At 40.9% G+C, this 22599-nt stretch overlaps 2 protein-coding genes across 2 annotated transcripts; both read right to left on the bottom strand.

The window, feature by feature from the left end:
• Nucleotides 1-105: 105 nt before the first annotated feature.
• Nucleotides 106-11538, bottom strand: znf628 (zinc finger protein 628). Its single transcript, XM_051131309.1, has 7 exons — nucleotides 11237-11538; nucleotides 8779-9340; nucleotides 8570-8642; nucleotides 6171-7262; nucleotides 5754-6096; nucleotides 5385-5539; nucleotides 106-3031 (listed from the first exon to the last, which is right to left on the bottom strand). The coding sequence occupies exons 2-7, from the start codon at nucleotides 9153-9155 to the stop codon at nucleotides 779-781; spliced, it is 4293 nt and encodes a 1430-aa protein (XP_050987266.1). The 5' UTR covers nucleotides 9156-9340; nucleotides 11237-11538; the 3' UTR covers nucleotides 106-778.
• A 1778-nt stretch (nucleotides 11539-13316) lies between these two features.
• Nucleotides 13317-21216, bottom strand: il11a (interleukin 11a). The gene is made up of 5 exons (XM_051131311.1): nucleotides 20806-21216; nucleotides 20049-20209; nucleotides 17079-17171; nucleotides 16719-16880; nucleotides 13317-15136 (listed from the first exon to the last, which is right to left on the bottom strand). The coding sequence occupies exons 1-5, from the start codon at nucleotides 20810-20812 to the stop codon at nucleotides 14963-14965; spliced, it is 597 nt and encodes a 198-aa protein (XP_050987268.1). The 5' UTR covers nucleotides 20813-21216; the 3' UTR covers nucleotides 13317-14962.
• Between the last annotated feature and the right edge of the window lie 1383 nt (nucleotides 21217-22599).

Here is a 22599-nt window from a genome sequence, read left to right as displayed (position 1 = left end):
TGCAGCAATATCAAATAGAGTTACTAACTGTATCAATGAAGTCTTACCAAAAGTATGAATGTAAAAAAACAAATATGAAGTAAAATCAATATTGTTAAGTTCTGAGAAAACAGCAAACACACATACTGACATTCATACCTATTTTTATTGGTAATTGTCACCTAGTACCAATATTAAGAATGAAAACAAACAGAGTAGACTTATTTACAAAAGTTCACTTTGTACAGTCACTGTCAACATGACAGCGTAGCTGAATATAGTTCATTTTTCATATTAGTTTATAAATTCTCTTTTCAGTGCACCCTGGATGTAGAAGAGAACCAGGGATTTCCTTCATTTAGAAATCTTTTTTTTTTTTTTTGGCTGGGCTGTATCTGATGATTGTGGTTTGTGAAATAGCTCCCCGTAGGGGCCAGGTGAACAACTGTAACTACCAAGCAATATGCTTTATCCCCACAATGTGGGGGGGGACAACAGCTTAGGAAGAAGACACTGTGGTGTTCTAAGGATGTCTATGTGTGGAACAACAAATAGGTCTTTAATGATTTATGTAAAATTCAACATAGGTCCTGTCGTGTCCTACAGCTACATTTTCATCTTCCTAATCTCTAAAACCATTAAATCACAGTCCAAAAGGAACACTTTTGAATAACAGAACCATTACTTGAAATGAATCCAGTTTGGATGTGGTAAACAAATGTGCCATTTTGCACTTGAAACAGTGTCATGAGGTGCAAACTGTGTTAAAGCCAGTCAGTTAGAGCTTTCCATACTTAGCCTAAGTTCCAATCAATCCCATCTCCGACGATATGCTCTCAGCCTCAGCAAGTTTCGACTCTTCTGACATTACTTCCTCGCATGCCCCTTGTGCATCATTACCTTGCTTATCCTCAGTTCCTTCCGCTAACGTATGTCCTACATCTGTTGCCTCTATTCCGCCCTCTCTCAAACTGCTGGTGCTAACTTCAATTATAACAATGCCTTCTCCGCCCTCTAACTGGAAGATTCCCTCCATCTGCCCAGAGTTTGTCCCAACAGCACCTTTAAAACTCCCCCTTGCCCCAGAACCGTTGCCTTCGCCTTCTATCAGTGCAATCATCTGAACGCTATCCCCCGGACTGGTGCTTCCATCCATTTTTGTCTCATCACCAAGCTCAAATACCATATCCTGCCCTTCCAGAGGCACCAAGGCTTGACCCGGATGGCAAGAAAGTCTGAGATCCTCACCCGGGCCTCCTATGAAGCCCGAGTTTGGCTGAATGTCCTCCTCGCTCTGAGGCTCTGTTTGGAAATGAAGCACAAAAGACTTCCCTACTTCAACACTTCCCTCTGCATCTGCACCTCCATGCCCCTCGCTCTGTCCTGTCCACTCTTGCAGCAAGTTAAGCGAGACCATTTCAGTCTTCTCTTTTCCTGCATCTCCTTCGCATTCTCCCTCCGTCTGAAAACGGAGGACGTAAGACTTCTCTCCTCCCTCACTACTCCCTCCCTCTTCTTGCTGGCCCTCACCTTCAATCTGCAAGACGTAAGACCGCCCTGCATCGCTCCCTCCCTCCATCTCTACCTTCACCTCCATCCCATTTCCCTGTCCCCCATTTTCCATTTCTTTATTCAGGCACAGAACAAAGTGCTCCCTTGAGATTTCTTCAACAGCCTTCTCTACGACTGGAACACTCTCTGGATCACTGCTTAACATGGGGGAACTGTTTGTTAGTGTGGAGTTTGGCGTCTCTGACATAATGCTAGCTGTAGGAACTGAAGAGCTTTCATGTACTTGGCTAGTGCTGACAGGTGACACAGCTGGAGGATCGTTAACATTAAGTTGTGGGAACTCTGGCTTTAAAGCAACAGAAGTGGCACTGGATATTGTAGTAGATGTGGAAGGTGTAGCTGATAACATTAATGGTTGTTTAACCGGTGTGGTCTGAACTGTTTTTTGGGTAACAGCTTTAGGCTTCCGTCCACGCCTGGTTCCTCCTTTCCGGCTACGACCGAGGCTGCCTAAAATGGGACGAGCAATCGTCGGTGCACTTTGGGGCTGGGCAGTAATGAGGGGAGCATTATTATTGGTCAAAATAAATCTCTGCTGTGTCTGAACTGGTTGAAAACTTGTTGAAATTTGAGTTTGGGGTGCTGCCAGAACTTGGGGCATTGCCGGAATGGTCTGCACCAGGGGGAGGGTCTGTGGTTCTGAAGGGGTGGGAAGAGTGTTTGTACTGGATGCGGTGGGAACCAGGATAAGACTAGGCTGGTTTCCGTTGTTGGACTGGCACTGGAGAAGCAGGAAATTCTGTGTCTGTGGAGGTGGTGGTGGGGGAGGAGGGGGTGGAGGGGGAGGAGCTGGCTGTGTTGGTGTGGGATTGGATAGTGGGATCAACTGCAACCCTGAAGTTGTCTGGATCATGAAATAATTCTGTGATGTGTTTGGAGGTATGTCCAGATTTGGGGGTGAAAGAATCAATGTGGAATTGCCATCAGTGGGAAACAATGAGGTAAGTCCTCCGGGTACATTCAAGTTTAAATTTAGCATTGCCGTCTCCGAAGCCCCGCTACCTTTAGCCACCTTTCCTGCTTCCTTCGCACAGGCTACTGCACCCCCAGAACTGTGTGTTCTCAAGTGCCTCTGCAGGTAGGAGAGCATGACAAACTCTTTTCCGCAGTGTTGGCATTTGAAGTCCTTGCGCGAGGAGTGTGTGCGTAGGTGCAGCTGCAGATTGGATGAGTGGGTGAAGCTCTTGTGGCACTGGGAGCACTGAAAGGGCCTTTCTCCGGAGTGTGTCCGTTCGTGCTGCTTGAGGTTGGAGGTCTGAGAGAAAGCCTTACCGCACACGGAGCAAGCGTGTGGACGTAGCCCAGAATGGAGCTGACTGTGGCGACGGAGACAGCTGGTGTTCTTGAAAGACTTGCCACATTCCTGACATACATATGGCCGCTCACCGGTGTGCTGGCGAAGATGGTACTGGTAGTGTGAGCTCCACTTAAAGGTCAGCGGACAGTAGGGGCACTGAAAAGCCCTCACACCTGTGTGGACCTAGATGGGTTGAGAACAGTTTTTGAAATGTTTTAATAGTCATCTTGGTTTACAGCTCAGAAAACATGAACAAAATTAAGGAAATATAAAAATTCTGTCATTCATAAACAAAGCTGCACTGGCCATTCCCCATGCACACAAGCACCATAAAAGCATACTAAAAGTATTATATGTGTAGTTGTTACAACTCATGCGCTACATCGCTTTGTGTGAGATGCAAGTCACTGGTAAGCTTTCCTTTAGTGTAGGGATGCACCAAAATTTTGGCTGCTGAAAATTATCGGCTGAAAATGGCATTTTTGGTTTTTGGCCAAAAGTGAAAAGCAGCTAAAAACATTACCCAAAAAATATATTGCGCAGTGCGCAGGTTTCACTCTGCCTCTTGCCGTCATTACTACACAGGCCCAGTTTACAATAGTGCATATTTGTTTTAAAACGCTGTTTAAAATGAAAAAAAATCCTACACTGGTGTTTTCACTGCATTTCAGAAACGATCTCCGTGTACATTACACAACCAAAAACTCATGACACATGACCACATGAGTATGATGTTATTGTTTTCAGGGTCGTCAAGGATACGCAGAGCGAAAGTGGGCAGCCAAGCCATCGTTTTCAAAAGTCTCCGTTTTGGTCTGTTTACACTGAAACAAAACCCTGTAGTTGTCAAACTAAAATGGGGTCTGCAGCATTTTTGAGGTTCGAAAACCCTGGAGTAATGACAGGCATAACTGTAGCAAAAGTTATGCATTTTAAAACGAAAATGCACTAGTGTAAACGTAGCCTAAGACGCTTCCCTTAATATTCTACTCTATGAATGTACATGAAAATAAGAGTTTTCAAGTAGCAGTTTATGGAAACCATGAATTAAAAGAATAAAAAAAATTAAATTTGAGTTTATATTTCAAAATTCTGAATATTCTTGCAATTCTGAAATTATATCTTACAATTCTGATAAGAAAAATCAACTCGTCATTCTCTCGAGTTTATATCCCACACTTCTGGGGGGTTTTTTCCCCCTCAGAATTAACAAACTCGCTATTGTTGTTATAAAATCTGAAATACAAGATATAACTCTTGCGAGACAAAAAGTCAGAATTGTGACAAACAGGTAGATGTAAAATGTTATAGGTTTAAATAGAATTTCATGCTGTAACTATAGGGCTAATAACATGTTCCCTATGAACTGCATATGTGAATATGTAGACCTATTGTTTTAATCAAACTTATTCAGATGACAGTATTCTATAAAAATGATTTGCATTCCAATTCTGACATCCAAAGGCACAACAATACATTTAATCTCTTATTCCGTGGATTTTTCGGTTTCAGTCCGCTTGTTACCAGTGTTTTTCTGCCACCACAATGCACGTGCAGCTGCAAGTGACGTAACTGTGCCGTCTACTACGAATTGGTCTATACTTGTTCCTGTTTGCAGTAGTGCTTCATAAGTCTGCTTCCAAAACAAAGATTCACATATAATGTACTCACCCCCTTGTCATCCAAGATGTTCATGTGTTTCTTTTTTCAGTCGTAAAATAAATTATGTTTTTTGAGGAAAACATTTCTGCATTTTTTACTGAATATAATGGACTGATATGGTGCCCCGATTTTGGACTTCCAAAACGCAGTTTAAATGTGGCTTCAAACAATCCCAAACACGGTTGTAAATGATCCCAGCCGAGGAAGAAGATGATTTCAAAATCATCCTACATCACCACAAAAGTACCGACCCAGTCTTTGCAAAGTGAACATGCAAAGAAGATCAAACACCCTTAACAAAAAAGGCAGAAACAGCGATATAGGGCAATTTTGAAGTTGAGGGAGAACATGAGATGGGAGTTTTTCGACACCCTAACTGTCATGAACCGGAAAAAAACAGTTTAGGCAGAGTAAGACAAGATGAGCGTTTGACATTAAAAAGTATTATAAATTGTATTATTTTTATGAAAATAACCAATCGTTACGCTAGATAAGACCCTTTGAAGCCGCATTTAAACTGCATTTTGAAAGTTCAAAATCAGGGCACCATATCAGTCCATTATATGGAGAAAAATGCAGAATTTTTTTCCTCAAAAAACTATTTCTTTACAACTGAAGAAAGAAAGACATGAACATCTTGGATGACAATAGGGTGAGTACATTATATGTGAACCTTTACCTGCTGTGGCCAAACCAGAGTTGGTGAGCTGAACTTGTGAACTGGATGAGCCCATAAATATTATTACAAAACATATAAAATGGCATTAAATTAATACATTACATCACTGATTTAATGATGCAATGACCTCAGTACCTCAATTTTTTAATACTGCCGCTGCGCAAAAACAAATCAAAACATGTAAGCTGTATTTACCCTTTGGTGTATGGAAAGCAGTGATGACCTTTTGAAGCTCTTGCCACACTCTGTGCATCGATACGGCCTCTCCCCAGTGTGGTCTCTCATGTGGTACCTCAGTCCTGATGAACCTTTGAATGACTTTCCACATTCAGAGCAGCGATATGGCCTCTCTGCATAGAATGAAAACAGAAATACAGCTGTGGGATGAATATGAGAGTTGTTGACACTGTGTGCAAAAGGGTGTTTACTATCCCATGTAAGGTAATGTAAGGTCCTCATACTGCATATTAAAAGCATAAATAAGAATAATAAAACCACAATCAGAGATGCCAGATTTTGAATATAAAGCCAAAAATCATTTAGCATCCACTGCGGCACTCTTACCGTTATTTGTGGCAGATGTCTTGCTGCCTCCGCCTCTCCTAGCTCCCTTTCCTGATGCTTTGGCAGACGGCTTCGCAGTTCGTCTCTCACCTTCCTCAGTAACCGCAATCAGACTGACATGGATCTCCCTCTCTCCATCTTCTCCATCTCTTTTTAAGGAGGGCAGGGGCAGTGAGAGAGAGGGGCAGACGATCTCTGCTTCTGCCTCTGCCTCAGCAAGCAGCCTCTGCTCAGGAGTGTGGGAATGCTGGTGGTTGAGCAGAGAGGAGAGCAGAGGAAAGGACCGGTCACATGCCGAGCAGTTGAACTGAGAACGCGACTCGGATAGAGCAAGAGGATGGGCCTTGAAAAGAAAGAGGTTATGAGAAACGGGGGTTTGTTTTTTAAATATTCTCTGTTTACCAGAAGAGATCTCACCTGAGCTACGTGTCTGGTCAGTCCACTGCTGGTTTTGAAACTTTTCCCACAGTAGGCACATTGTGTTGTAGCTTGTGCCGTTGACACACTGGCATCAGTGGGCATCTGATTCACGGATGCAGTGAAGGTCTGCAGAAGATCATACTGTGCCTGTCCTGACTCATTTCTAACAGCATCCAGACCAAGTAACTCCGCCGTCTGCCCATTATCTGCAACTGTGGTGGTTTCAACAACCTCTTCAAAGTCTGCCAACAATGGTGTAGCCCCCACCAGTGACACTCCACCTCCTTCAGCCTCCGTGCTATTTTCTGCAGCAACCCCTCCAGCACTTGCTGGGCCAAGGCTATCTAGATGTAGAGTCTGATGCTCCTCAAGGTGACTCTGTGTTGAAAATGTCTCATTACAGCTGCCACAACTAAACAGCAAAACACTAGCACCTGTGTCAGCCTTGCTCATGTGAATATGCTCTGAGCCCGTGACAGTGGAGGAAGTAGGTGTGAGCGTCAGCTGTGGCAGGATGTTCTGATTGGCTGTACCTGAGGTAGCAGGCGAGGATGTACTGTGAGACAGGAATACCTGTCCGACCCCTCCTTCCTGTCCACCAACGAGTCCAACCATTTCAGAAATGCTCATCCCAACCGTGTTCAAATCCTCCGTCAGCACCACCTCCATCTCTCGAGTTGCTGATCCTGAACCAGCCCCTCCAGCCTTCCCAGCGCTTTTTCCCTTTCCTTCTATGTGAGAGATGCGATGCAGCGCCAAGTTGGACGAATGTGTGAAGCTGCGCCCACAATCCCCACAGACGTACGGGCGTTCTCCCGTGTGTATGCGCATGTGCTGTCGCAGATTAGTGGACTGACTGAAGGCTTTATTGCAGACGTCACAGACGTAAGGCTTGAAGCCCAGGTGTACATTCTTATGGCGACGCAGGCTGCTAGAGTTCTTGAAGGCTTTGGAGCAGCTGTCACATGGGTACGGACATTCACCGGTGTGCTGGCGAAGGTGATACTGGTAGTGTGAGCTCCATTTGAAGGTCAAAGGGCAGTAGGAGCACTGGAAAGTGCGAAGGCCTGTATGCACACTCCGATGAATCTAGATGTATAAACCATTGTGATAGAAGGTAAACAGGAAATTAGTACTTTTATTCAGCATTGCCACATTAAAGGAATTATTCACCCAAAAATGAAAATTCTGTCATTAATTATTCACCCTCATGTTGTTGTAAACTTGTAAAGCTAAACTGATGAAATCTGAGAGCTTTCTGACCCTGCATAGACAGCAATGCAGATGACACATTCAAGGCCCAAAAAGGTAGTAAGGACATTGATCAAATAATCTGCTGATACAGGAGCCGGCGTTCTGATGTAGAACCCAGATGCGCTGCGTCTTGTTAACATGCAGCAGAAGATGTACGTTGTTCATAAAACAGTCTTTGTAAACATGTCTGAAGATTTCGACAGAGACGATGACTTGCATTTTTTTTTGCCCAGCCTTACTTATTTGAACTAGAATATACGGAAGATAAACTAAGAGAGATGGATCTTCTACGTCAGAATGCCAGCTCCTGCATCAGCAGCACCACGTGCATGTTTCTCCTACTGTGAACAAGTGTCAAAGACCGACACAGAAGAGAAGAAATTGTTGAATAAATCATTATTTTTGTTTTCTTTGCACACAAAAAGTATTCTCATAGCTCCATAAAATTATGGTTGAACCACTGATGTCACATGGACTATTTTAATGATGTCCTTACTACCTTTTCAGTCATTTTTGTGTATTTGAAACCCTTCCAACAAAGACTGTATGATTCATCTTTTCACACTGCGGACAACTGAGGGACTCATATGCAACTATTACAAAAGGTTCAAACGCTCACTGATGCTTCAGAAGGAAAAACGATGCATTAGGAGCTGGCGGGTGAAAACTTTTGAACTTTAGGGTAAATTTACCTTATTTTGTCTTCTGGGAAACATGTATGTATCTTCTGTAGCATCTGAAGGGCAATATTAAATGAAAAATATAATATGTAGGCAAAACAAGAAAAATGTACACATCTTTATTCTGTTGAAAAGTTTTCACCCTGCCTCTTAATGCATTGTTTTTTCCTTCTGAAGCATCAGTGAGTGTTTGAACTTTCTGCAATAGTTGCATATGAGTCCCTCAGTTGTCCTCAGTGTGAAAGATGAATCTCAGAATCATACAGCCATTGTCTCTTGAGGACTATAAGTAAACATCTTTTATGTGAAATATCTTATTCAGGTCAGTACTAAATAAAAATAACATACATTTTGTATGATTCCCCTTATTTTGGTAAAATAATTAACATTTTGCAGATTCTGCAATGTATGTAAACTTTTGATCTCAACTGTATCTGGATCATAAAGATGGGAACGGCTCACCTGTAGAAGAGAAGAGCGTTTGAATGCTTTACCACAGTCATCACACTTATACGGCTTCTCTCCAGAATGAGACCTTAAACAACATTCGAAACCAATTTTATTAAGAACCTTGTGGTGAACAGCATGTAACAGAACAAAAACAGTCACCACAGAATCACATCTTTATACATATACAATATTCAGTGTTGTGTGACCCTGCATGCTCTCACCTCTGGTGGTATAGTAGGGCAGATGAGCCCTTAAAGGCCTTAGGGCAAAGGTTACAACGATATGGCCTCTCATTGTTATGGCTCCTCTGATGATGTGCCAATCTGGATGACCACTTAAAACTCTTCCCACAGTCCAAACACTGGAATGGATGTTCTGGGTTTTGAGCCACTGCTGCAACAGGAGGTGTTGATGATGTCACCATGTCACCTGTGAGCCCGACTGTTCCTGACTCTTTGCCCTCTTCTTCTCCCTTCTCTCCATCCTCCTCTCCATCTTCTACAGAGGGGAGGAGGGAAGGAAAAGGAGAGAGGGAGGAGGGCGTCTGAGAAGGTAAGAGTTCGGTTTGGACCACCAGAGTAGCAACAGTGTTGGCCATCACAACTGGTGAGGAAAAAGTTGGGCTGTAGTAAAGGAACCTCAGTCGTTTTGTAGTTTTGCTCTAATTATGGCAGCCATGGCTTGCATTTAGCACAGTTTGGGCCAGTTCTCTCTGAATTCAGCCAGAGAATCTTTTCTGAGGCAGAACGTCTGGTACTGTCGTCTCCTTCTTAGTGGATAGAACTGTAATAACAAATGTAAACATTTTTATGATTCATACAAATGCAAACACTATTTAAGAGTAACAGTGATTGTCAACTGGTGTGTTACAACTAAAAAAATGGGAAAATTCTTTTCAGATGTTGGGGACAGCTGATAATAAAATGCAACTACTATATAATCATGTATGTAAAGGATTCACCCATTAATGAAAATCATCTTCAAGATGTAGATTAGTTTGTTTCTTCATTGGATCAGATTTGGAGAAATTTAGCGTTACATCACGTTAGGGGTCGACGGATTATCAATGCTGATAGTAAGCATTTTTATGGTTATTGGTCATTTTCAAAACCGATTTGCCAATAAAATAACATAAAAGCATTTAAAAAAAAAAAAAAATGTCAGAACCCTTGCTACTTCTTAATTTTGAGATTAATTTTCATTTTTACACCAGACATTTATAGTTAAACTGTAATAATCGGTATCAGCCCTGAAAAACACATATCGGTCGACCCAACATCACTTGCTCACCAATCGATCCTCTGCAGTGAATGGGTGCCGTCAGAATGAGAGTTTAAAGCATAAAAATCCACATGATTCCAGTCTATCAGTTAATGTCTTAAGTAAAACGCTGTGTTCCTGTAAGAAACAAATACATAATTAAGGCATTTTAACTTCAAACCATCATTTCTAACCAAAATACCAGTCCATAATGAAGTGAAAGTTCTCTGAAGTTAAAAATGTCTTAATGCTAGATGTTACAAATATCCAGCTGTTCGCTTCACTGAGTCGTGTTGATTATTTGTGGATTATTGTGATGTTTTTATCAGCTGTTTGGACTTTCTTTCTGACGGCACCCATTCACTGCAAAGGATCCATTGATGAGCAAGTGATGTAAGGCTAAATTTCGCCAAATTGTTTCAAAGATGGCCTGAGGATTAGTACATTTTCAGCAAATTTTTATTTTTGGGTACAATATTCCTTAAAAATAAGCATTTTGGCTCTTGGTGAAAGCAAGCCAAATTAGGCAGATGTCAACGTCGCTCGTCTGACATTTCCTTGTGCTTAAAAACTATGAATACAACCACACACTGAGGCAAATGAGGGTCAACATGGTTTGTTCTGTTCAGAATGTTTTTGTGATATGAATTATTGCCTGCCATGGACATGAAGCCATTGAAATTTAAGTGACGTTTAGAAACACTATAAAAGGCAAGCCTGCTGACCATCAGCATCAAATCCTTAAACGTAATTAATGGTAATATTAATACATTTTTAACTATTACATTTCAAATATTAAAGCAGAGAACTGCTGACATATTGTAAATAAAAATATACAGTTCATCCTGAATGTCTGAGACTACACTCCATGTATTTTAAGCCTGGAATTTTTGGAGGATACAAAATGAAGAAATCTTATAATGCAAATAAGGTCACTAATAAAGCAAATGTGTGGCACTGGTCGTGCAAACTGCTTTGTATAGACGGTCAAACGTTCTTCGTCCAATGAAACACAAGCTCCTTGGATAATGCAACAAACTTGTGGTGTCATTAAAGCGAAAACTAAGCACATCTAAAACATTCTGAAATTAATTCAACTTTTAATTCAAAATGTTATGCTAGTGACATAATCTGTGCTAAACAGAATATGAAACTAGGTAACAGACTGTCGTAGAAATGAGAACTAGAAGACTTCTTCCCACGAGTAATTGTGATGATCCTCAGTGTGTCTCAGTAGTAAACAGACCATCTGAGTGTTGATCCACCTTCCCCTTTAAAGATCCTCCTCCTCCTGCTTCACTCCCCCTCCCTCACCCGCTATCTATCTGTGTGTTCCTGCCTTCTTGTCCCATGGAAATGGAAAAAAAAGCCAAACACAAAATGCAGACAAACGCCTTCAACTGGCCAAAGCGAACTCACCCCTTAGTTTCCATACAAGTAAAAGTGGGTCGTTTTATCGGCTGTTTGTTGAATTATTTGCGCTGTATCGAGCCGGCCTTCTCGAATCCATCCCAGCCATGTCTTCGTTTCTCAAGCGTCACAATATTTGTCGGAATAAGTGCATTATTCTATGCATGTATTATTGCCTTGGTTCACTGCTGTGAAGTGTCCGTTTTTGATGTAATTATATAAGGCCGAACTCCGCAGTGATAGTCCACACAACCTTAACAATAATCTAGAGCACAAACTAACCAGCAGTCGCCCGTCTGTGACCGCCTCTCAGTAAAGTCGTCGGCTATTGGTTCGTTCTCGTCCCCTGTTGGCTCGTCTCATTGGTCCAAAAAAATACTGTGACGAACTTTTTATTAAATTGTGCATAGATCGTCGGTGGTTTTGTTTAAAAACGTAAAGGAATAAACCCACTAGGTTATTATACAAACATCGCTTCCTTGATAAGTCTAAATTCAGCTTTGTAGACAAAGAAATTATCTTTTATGTACTGGTTTGGCTCTGCGCAATGGCTTGTGGTTAATGTAGTTTAACCCATACGTCATCGCTTGCTGAGTGTGCTCATACTGTATGCCATTACACCCCACATTAAGAAAATACGCAGGCCTACTCAAAAATAAAGAATAGTTATTATGTTTTAAAGGCATATCCCACTTTTTTTAATTGTACCATTCATAATTACAATGCCTTGCAAAACTATTCATACCCCTTCATTTTTTTTTTTTTTCAAATTTTGTTATTGCTGCCTTATGTTAAACTGCTTTAAATGACTTTTTCCCCCATATCAGTCTACACTTCATACACCATAATGGCATAGCAGAAAACAGGTTTTTAACATATTTGCAAATTTATTAGAAAAAAAAACTTAAATGATTCCATTGCATAAGTATTCATACCCTTATCTAGGACAGTTGAAATGTTGCCTCAGGGCAGAACCTGATTTTACCAAGTACGACATGTTCCTGGATCAACATCTTTGTTGACCCTGGAACAACATTGTGATTAACCAATCAGATTTGAAAAACAGTTTATAGTTTTTGTGAAGTTTAGGCTCACAATCAGTGTTTGGTGCTTGTACATCAGTGTCATTCATCTATCATTTCCACTGATTTTAGGGTTTACTCATGGGTAAGGTTAGGTTTAGGTGTAGGGATGTGGTCAAGATTAAATTTTTGGATTAAAATGTTGTTCCAGGGTCAACAAAATATGTTGACCCAGGAACACATCTAACTCAGCAAAATCAGGACGTGCGGAGCTCAGGAGCATTCATATTGCTAATATTTGTTACTACACTTCGAGAAAAGGTATGATTTGGAAAGAAACTCATGTCTTTATAAAAGGGTCTAACAGCTGAAAATGCATATCAGAGCAAAAACCAAGCCCCAGATGTAAAGTATGCTGGTAGCAGCCTCATGCTGTGGAGCTGAGGGACTCTCAGAGTAAAAGGGAAGCTCAACACAGGAAAATATAGAGATAGCCTTAATGAAAACCCAGTCCAGAGTTTTCAGAACCTCAGACTGGGCAGAAAATTCATGTTCCAACAGGACAATGAGCCTAAGCACACAGCAAGAGTGGCTTATAGACAACTCTGTGAATGTCCTTGAGTGGCCCAACCACAGCCTTGGCTTGACCCCAATCAAACATTTTTGGAAAAAGCTGAAAATGTGCAGCTGCCCCCATCCAACCTGACAGAGCTTGAGAGGTGAAGAATGGCAGATAATTGCCAAAAGCAGATGTGCAAAGCTTGTCGCATCATACCCAAAAAGACTTGAGATTGTAAAGGTTGCTTCAGCTAAGGACTGAGTTAAGGGTATGAATACTTATGCAATGTGCTTTTTTATTTTATTTATTTTTTTTTTTTCATATATTCACAAAGTTCTGTTTTTGCTTTGAAATGATGGTGTATGAAGTGTAGATTGATGTAGAAAAAAGTAATTTAAAGCATTTAACATAAGGCAGCAACATAACAAAATGTGAAAAAATGAAGGGGTATGACTACCACTGTATATTACATTTATATTTCGACAATGGATAATAACAACCAAATGTCTACAGTTTACATGTAAATTCCTTTATTGTCTCTCAGAAGGCACACAGTTAAACACAGCCAGTTTTTGCATATTTAGTGCACAATCATGTAGCAACTTTCAGTCTATGCAGACACAGAAACCAACCTAAACAGAGATGATGATTGGTGGCGAGTAGTATAAAAAGTACAAAACATGACAGAAGTCTTGCTTCTGATTCGCAAAAATAAATAATTTGAACAATTATTATAATTAATAATAACCGTAATAATAATCATATCAATAAATAGTAAATACTGTATCAAAATCGTAAAAAAAAGAGGAAGGGAAAGAAAAAAAAGTAATGTTGATTTTGCAACACATTGATAGAGCACTGCACTTATATATTATAGAAAACAATATGATACGTATACACTCATTGTATATACCAGTTTACATTCGGCAGCATGTATGTACAGCTTTACAGTACCAAAGTATCACAATACATAGTATTTTAAGGCTTAGGTTGTCTTTTTCTTATGTTGCTTAAAATAAGGTTTATCGAAACATGTTCCTGAATCACAGAACTGACAATAAACAATATAAACCCCAATATGCTGTGCAAAAACTAAAAAACAACAGAAAAGAAAGACAAGCAAAGTTCAGGTCAGTGTTTCAGCACTGACATACATTACACTCCCAAAATATTGCTACATCTAGTGGCAGAGTATTGTAACCTAGGTAACAGTGAAAAGGAAATGCAATTGTATAAAATACAATCAGTTTAATAAAAGACATGAAATGGCGCTGTCGTACATGTGGTTTTGTGTGTGGTACAGAAGCGGATGGATACGGGAAAATAAGAAAGAGAGTACATTTTACTTCTTGACTTGCAAATGAAAGAATGTTGACACGTTTATCAAGAAACCAAATAAATAATATCATCAAATAAATAACTAGTCAATAAATAAATAAATACATAAATAACAAATAGTTCTGAAAAATGAAATTGTATTAAAAAAAAAAAAGAAAGGGCAAAGGAAGGTTTAAGGTTAAATGGAGCGTCAGAAGCAGGATGTCGACTGGAGTGCACTGGAATTTTCAGATCAGACTCCTTCACTGATCAGGCTTCAGACTGCGACAGGGATGGACTGGGACTAAAAACTAATCAGTCTGGGACGTACACGGCCCATCACAACCCACCACAGATAATCCACCACCACAGCTTCACACATAGCATTCAGGGATTTTTAAAATCGTTGTCACGATTTGCATCACTTTTATCTAAGACGTATCAGATGGTTTAGTCTGTCCCTTTATATGGCTCAATTTTTAGGACAGGACCACTTTTTTTGAGAGGTCATAATTCTATGGCACTACATTTCAGTTAATCAAATGCTCATGATTGGTTCGGAAGCGCAAAGCGGTGGTGGTTGGAACGAGAGTGATCATGAGTAGGTTGTGAATGGCTACGAGAGAACAAGTTGAAATACTCAACTACCCTCCTGTTACTCAGATGTTCCGCCCTGACATCAAAACTATTTTTCAACCAGTTGACCCGACCCACTGGGAAAAGTCCCCGAGCACCCTATGGCCAGTCCATCCCTGGACTATATTAATGATCGAGTCCTGGCCATTTTTTGATGTTTTGTAAAGGAGACAGTTTACCGCCCAATGTTTTTTAGGTTCCTCATGCTGGTAATCTCGATTTAAGGGTCAGGAACACTCGTGAGGCCCAGTCACAAAAGAGCCTGAACTGCTGAAGGAGTTCCTGAGAGGACTGAACCACTTCCCAGTGAAAGGAGGGATTGGGTGGGAGCGAGGGAGAGGGAACAGGGACCCGGGGAGCCTCCGCTCGATTCATCTGAAATTGAAAAAAAATACAATCGTTAATGCACTGATTATACTTCCATGCATCCAAGAGACTTTATGTATTTGAATTAGGGCTGTCAAACGAATAATCACGATTAATTACATCCAAAATAAAAGTGTGTACTCTGTATATTTATTATGTATATACAAATACACACACTTGCATGTATATATTAAGGAAAAAATATTTTATATTTATATATATAATCTAAATTATATACAAGTATAAACATATATACATAGAAATATTTTTAAAATATATACATGTATGTGTGTTTTTCTTTACAAAACTTCACTTCACAATATTCCAAAGCATAATATTGTACTTTTTGCTGATGTTTCATATTAAATACAATTTAATACTTAATTACATTAGAAATGTAGTACTTTCTTACTTTTACTCAAGTAAAAGTAATTCAAAGATTCACCTGAGTACAAGAAAATGCTACATTTTTAATGCTAAGTATTAAAGGTAAAAAAAAAAAACCTTTTATTTATGAAATATAATGCCGTAAAAAATGCAAAGTACAGATACTTTTTAAATGTACTTGAGTACTGTCCACCTCTGAATATAAACACACATATAGGATGTAAACATAAACTTTTATTTTGAATGCGATTAATCGTTTGACAGTCCTAATTTGAATACTTTTATACATATTACATAAAATATTTTAAATATATCCTGTTATACACAACCATTCAAAGGTTTGGATTCAGTAAGATTTTTTCATGTTTTTGAGTCTCTTATGCTCGCCAGGGCCGCTTTTATTTAACTGAAAATTCAGTAAAAAACAGTAATATTGTGAAATGTTTTTACAATTTAAAATACCTGTTTTCTTTTTTTAATATATTTTAAAATGTAATTTATTCCAGTGATGAAAAAACTGAATTTTCAGCCGCCATTACTCCAATCTTTAATCAGAAATCATTCAAGAAACATTTCTTATTATCAATGTTAAAATGTTTTGCTTCTTAATATTTACTGGAAACCATGAGACACTTTTTTCTTTACTGAATAGAAAATTAAAAAAATATATATTTATTTAAAATAGAACACTGTTGTAGCATCACTTGTCTTTAATCTCACTTTAAAACAACATTCTTGCTGAATAAAAGTATTGATACCTTTAATAAAAATACATACTGAACCCAAACTTTTGAACAGTAGTGTATAATACAATACATCTTCAGTTTATCCACCTTTGTTTTTTTTTGAGTGGGCACAGCCATTTGTACATTTTATGGGTCTGGCTTCCGGTCTCATCCGCATCCAGCTATTTTTAGCTGTACAAAACTGCTCGTTTCGCTGCTTGATATTGCAAATTGGTGTATCTTACCATACTATTTGAATGCATTATCTTAATTATGAGTGGTTTGCAGTGCAAACAATTGTATCATTTGCACGTTGTTATTCTTCTCGTTATTTCCCTATAGCTAATGAACCATCTCTCCCATTGACTTACTTCCACGTTGAAGAAAAATGTGGATAGGTTTCATAAACAATGGATAAGCCAATCTGGTAACAACTGCACATATTGTTTGCTACAAGATGTGTGTGTGTGAGCATTTACCTGACGCTGTAAGGAGTGTATGAGGCTCTTAATGTGGGAGATCATGTCTGTCAGCTTTGGTACTGAGCTGTGCTGCTGCTTGCGTGTTATTTTGTTCAGCCACTCAAAATGGTGCTCAAAGGACTTTAAGTCCGCATAGAGCTGAGAAAGAGTAGGCTTGAACTGCAAGAGAGAAAAAGAGAAAGAAACAACATTAGTAAGACAATTAAGAACATGGCATTGCGTACAGAGATGTACAGATACAAAGAGCAATGCAACTACTGGACCCACGCTTTAAAGGACCTTGGGCCCTGGGCCTGATAAATAAGTAAATAACTATAATAAATGGGAGCGTGAAGGTCCATTTGTCCTCATACACACCTCCAGAGTGCTGAGGTCACTGACTCTGCTGCTGATCGCTGGAAGAGACTTGAACCTGTGGTGATCAATCTCTGTGGCAAACACCGGGTCTTTCTGAAAAGAAAGGACAGAAAAACAGAACAGGTTTTAATCGAAAAGAAAAACTGCATTCTGAATGAAAACTTCATTGCACTTTCCTCCGTCCGCACCTAAGTTCTGAACTCAACAATCAAAACAAAAGAGTAACAGTTGTCCCACAAATGAAACGACTGGCTTCCACTAGCAGAACCGCCGGCCGTGGAATTACAGGGAACGGCAGTCACCCAGAGTTCCCCGGGCTTTAACTTCTGAACCCAGACAATAAAAGTTCGTGACCTGAAGCCACAGGATGTTTTCTAGAGGAAGAATAACAACATATGCAGTGACTAAGGAGTTTGATGTGGAATAGACAACACTGGGCTGCAGGGAAACTCCAGGGTCAGGACTAAAAAAAGGTGCCATGACGTATGGGCCACTCAGTGCCTGGATGCACTGCCTTCAACTGGCACTAGAGGGAGACAGAAACAATCTCAGGTGTTGCTAAGGTATCACAAGAGGGGCGAAGAGTGACCCTAACTTGCTCCCGCCGGTGTTTAGACAATGCGTTACGATATCCCCGGTTCCCAATACGGCTGCCACGTGAATGGAGCGGAGACTGTTTACGAGTCATCCGAAGGGCTGTTTGTGAACGCTAACGAGTGCTGATAATGTGACAGGTGCAATGCGCCCTTTGTGTCGTCGAAGGTCCATCAGCAGAGGAAAACAACGTCGTGGACCAATCAGAAGTTAGCATGACGAAAATAATAGCGCGCTCAAGCCAACTTTCCATCGCCACTCTTACACTGTTTGGAATGATGTGTTTTTTCCTTGATTTGTTGTTGTTTTTGTGGACTTCTGCTCCCTCAGCTGAATCCATCCATTTCTCTACCTAGGCTCCGTAATATCAGCCAAACGATGACACACTCCATCCTATACCTCATCGCTCTTCATCTCAGTGGCACTATCATCACACACGAACCTTGTTGAGCGCCTCTCATCCAGAGAGCTCTCTGATCTCTTTATCTCCTCGGCTGCTTGTCCCCTGTCCCCCCCCACCCTCTCCGTTTGGATCATGACCTCACTCGACTGATTCTTGCGCCCTCCCTCCTCCTGTCTTCCTGAATGCAAATACGGGAACGTGATAAATCGGAGTGATTTTTATCAGGACACTTTGCTGTGGAGACCGAAAGCTAAACAAGCAGCCCCACACCTACACAGACCACAACTATTTACAACACGCACACTCTCACCGGCACGCACACACGGTCATACAAACATCGCATGTATACACACTCTCACCACCTCACACAAGTAACAGTAACACATTCTGTACATACACGCACACATCGGGTTTTATAGCTTTCTTGTGGGGACTTTCCGTCGACTCCCATTCTATTTTTCTTTCCTAGGCTTGACCCCTGTAAAGTGGAACTCCGTGCAAGAAGAAAAGAAACCAAAATAAATGCTTCATGTCACTGAAAAACTAACAAAATGTTTTTCAAAGTGCGTCGGGCCCTTTTGTCACCAGTGGGGTCTTTGATAGGGTTCTCCGCTGTAACATCTGGTGCACATACACAAGGCGGCAGACGCAAAACACCCTTATATACAACACACACACACACGCAACCCTGTGTTATTGTATCTAATTGAAGCACAGGAGGTGGCATCTGGACTCGGTTTTATAAGCGATGGATTCGGATCAGGTGATTCTCTGTTCTCAAAGGAAAATCTGTCGTGTTCGAAATGAGTAATTGTTGGAGTTAGCATGACCTTGTACACATGATCTCAACGTCAACTGGAATCAAAAAACCATTGCGTGGTCAACAGATCAGCAAAAACATGACAAGTGACATCTGAAGGCAGTAGAAATGAAACCCCAAAACGGACGTTTTGTCATCATTTTACTCACCCCGTATGACTTTCTTTCTTCAGTTCACATGTGCAAAGATATTTTCATTTCAGTTTAATTTCAAGTAATTTTGTGGGTTCCAAAACAACACTGGGCACATGTACTAAGAACACATGTACACAAGAAATAAGAAAAGAAGTCACACAGGTTTCAAATGACATGAGGGTGAATAAATGATTACGGGATTTTCATTTATGAGTGAACTATTAGTAGCGACTCCAACAATCTGTAATCGTACCCCAACCAATGATCACGCCACGCGCTACGCCATTAAGCAGTACATCTGTTAACATTTTCATTTACAGTGGAACTTCATAGAAGGCAGCACTGTACTTTTCACCTTTCCGTGCCACGTGCTTCACCCATGCTGGTAAACAGGACTTCCAAGTAACCATGGGAACACGGATCTGTTTATGTTTCTGAGGTAGGTAAGGGAGGCCTCGAAGAGGTGAGGGGTGCAATGTGGGTTCAAGACCCTCAAAGTACCGATCTCCATCGCATGGCAACCACAAAAACCCAAGTAAAGCCCACAGCATTTTGCTCTCGGATGGTCTACGAGCACAAGGCTCGTGTTTACCCCCCATCCCGTAGGTTCAGGCTCATTAGGTTGCAAGTTTAAGAACGTTACATTGCAAGGCTTTGATGCAGCCTGGGATGTCGGCCCTGCTGCTGGGCCTGAATCCAGGGATCTGTGTTTTTTTTAGTCAGATAGAGGCTACAGTAATGAGCCTTATCTGCTCCCACATGGACTCAAAGCTACCGCAATCTGCTATCTCAGCTCTAATATGAGCCAGCTGAATGAAAAGCCGATCGGTGTGTGCGTATGTTTGTGTGTGTGTGAGCGAAAGCGCGAGAGATAAGCCAATTCCTGTCCACAAATCTTTGCAAGGAGCATTACTGTAGCCCAGCTGTTCGGAGGCTCAAGATCAAGATCTGATCATCATCAGCATCTCTGAGTACAGTGTGTGAACTTCCTCTCCTGGTGTCACACCAGATCAACTCACCAGTAGATCCTGAGTCAGCTTCAGGAGGTGTCTGGTCTGATTGGTCAGCTTGTCAAAGTCAGTCTGGATCCGCCGAGGGTGGGCAGGGAAGGCAGATGCTAACAGATGCAGTTGAGCCAACAGCAGGGACAGGAGCAGCGATGAGGAGGAGTCGCCCAGCACTGCGGAGGAGAGCAAATCATTGATGCACAGCTACAAACACCACTCCTATGTTCGTCCCAAGAGCCCGTGGGACCGTGTTTCCACACGTCCGAAAAGCATATCGAGAGTCTCAGCCAGAGGACACCTCTTTCATCTTTTTTTTTTGGGGCGAAGGAAATCACACATGTTGCATCACACTAGGAGAAGAACCGGTCTGCTGACGCTGCTGTGCGCCCTGAGCGAGTAACACTTGATCCATTATTACTGTCGACATGATAAATGCTTCTCTAATGAACTAACCGCGAGCGCCTCGAGCCGTTATCCTGTCAAACTAACTTTACCCATTAACACTTACAACCCGTACAGGTTTCCATCAAAAAGCCCCGCGTTTGTAAATGGCAATAAAGGCTTGTCAGTTCAAGTACTCAGCAGGGATGCTTACACAACTACATAGTTTTATGTTAAGCGAGTTAATGTTAATGTTTTAATTACAAACGGTTACAGCAACAAGTGTCATCCGCAACACTGTAAACAGCAAATTAGCGACGGTGTAGTCACTAATGTAGCCTACTTAGAAAATACAACAGAGCGAATATATAAACAATGTGACACTTACATTTCATATTTGTCCAGGTCCTTGTTTTAAAAAGTAGATACGTTGCAAATAAATAGGCGGGAAAATAAATAAATAAATAAACAAACCGAAGTGTAGAAATTAATAAATAAATGAAGCTCCAGATGTTGTCACGTGCTCCAAAGTTCGTCTCTCTCTCTCAGTATCCGCGCGAACGGCTCGCGACAGTAGTTTACAGAGGACGAGCGTGAGGTGAGGAGGAAAATGAATGAATGACAGAAGTGCAGAATTAGCGAGAACCAGAAAAAAGGCAGCAAAACTTGACTCTGTCCAGTCCCAAGACTTGTTTAGTTTTAACAAACGCGAGTGAGGATGGAAAGATACACGGCGAGGGTCAGAGAGGTGTATGGAGGGAGAGACAGAGAGAGAGAAGGATGCGAGGGTAAGTCTAATTTTTCGCGAAGTGAAATGTTTAGGCTTGTTTAAAACTTCCTTTATAAAGACGGGGGTATGACACATCCTGAGTCACCACTTCATTCATAAAAACACTCACACACACACACACACACGTACACACACACACACTCGCCTTCTCCTCAGAGCGCGCTTCCCGCCCCTCGGCACTGTCTGTCTGCTTTTGCGAATTTTTTGAAAGAAAGAAAAAAAGAGACGTTTCTGTTGTTTTTATTTTTTTTCCCCGCTGGCAATATCATTTTTGTAGGTCTGTCTATCTCTCCTGCTATCTCTCTTCCTCTGCTCCATCCCGCTACGCGATCTATGCCAATCAAATCGTCCATCTCTTTATCTTTTCATCTGCAGATCTCTTCCCCTCTCTCCCTCTATCACTGCAAAAGTTTAAAAAGCCCATTGTTTCTTTTTATATCAGTCAATCTGAGTTTCATAACTCTCTCGTTGTGTCTTTCTCTCGGCTCCGTTATATTAGGAATAAATAAACAGTTTATTTGCATAATGTAATGTAAGGAGAGCAGCTGCATTGCGCATATTTACCATATACACACGCTTATTCAAACTTCGCTCCTGAGACAGCAGTCTGTTATTTCCATCCTATTTCCACTCTTTTCGTTCTCTGACGCTCCCCCTTCTTTCTCTCCAGGGTAAAGGAAAGAGTGAGAAAAGGAATAAAAGAGAAAGGTGTTGCATAGTAAGGCCTGTAAGTGTTGCATAGTAACAGTTAGGGAACTTGCAGAACATTAGCACTAAGCCTTCAAGAGCAAAAGAGAGAGACAGGCAGAGTTTGGGAGAGAGAGGGAGAGGGGGAAGGTTAATTTAGCATATACAGAAACCAGTGCACGGCACTGGAAACACGGAGTCACATGCAATAAAGCATAGCACAGTGTTGCAACAGAAGCAGAGAGGAGTTTCCAGACAGAGAGAGAAAGTATGGGTGAGGGGTTAATGCAACCTTAAATACACATGCTGCATTAATAGCTGACCTTTCCAGATTCACGAAAAGTGAAGAAAAACTCGCTCAGGGGTGTAGGAACAACTTGAAACATGTGCGGGGGGTGGGGGTGGGGGGACACGTTAAGGTATGGGAATGATTATTTAACAAAAAGTGGGGGATCACAGGAGCCGTGGCACAGTGGGTAATTCACAGGCACTGGGGTTTGAATCCGGCCTGTGTCATGCTCTGATCCTATTCACAGTTCTTCATTTTTTTGTCACTTGTAGTTATATAAATACACATATAAAGATAAAGAAAAAATAGTTTATATTAATGTTGGTTTCATACAATTAAGTATGAAGTTCAAGTATGAAGTTTACATGTAATGACTGATTTTGTATATATATACGTATATGTATATATATACACAT

The sequence above is a fragment of the Labeo rohita genome, chromosome 16 (assembly GCF_022985175.1).
Source record: "Labeo rohita strain BAU-BD-2019 chromosome 16, IGBB_LRoh.1.0, whole genome shotgun sequence".
Classification (NCBI taxonomy): Eukaryota; Metazoa; Chordata; class Actinopteri; order Cypriniformes; family Cyprinidae; genus Labeo; species Labeo rohita.
This window is presented reverse-complemented; position numbering and strand designations above follow the sequence as displayed.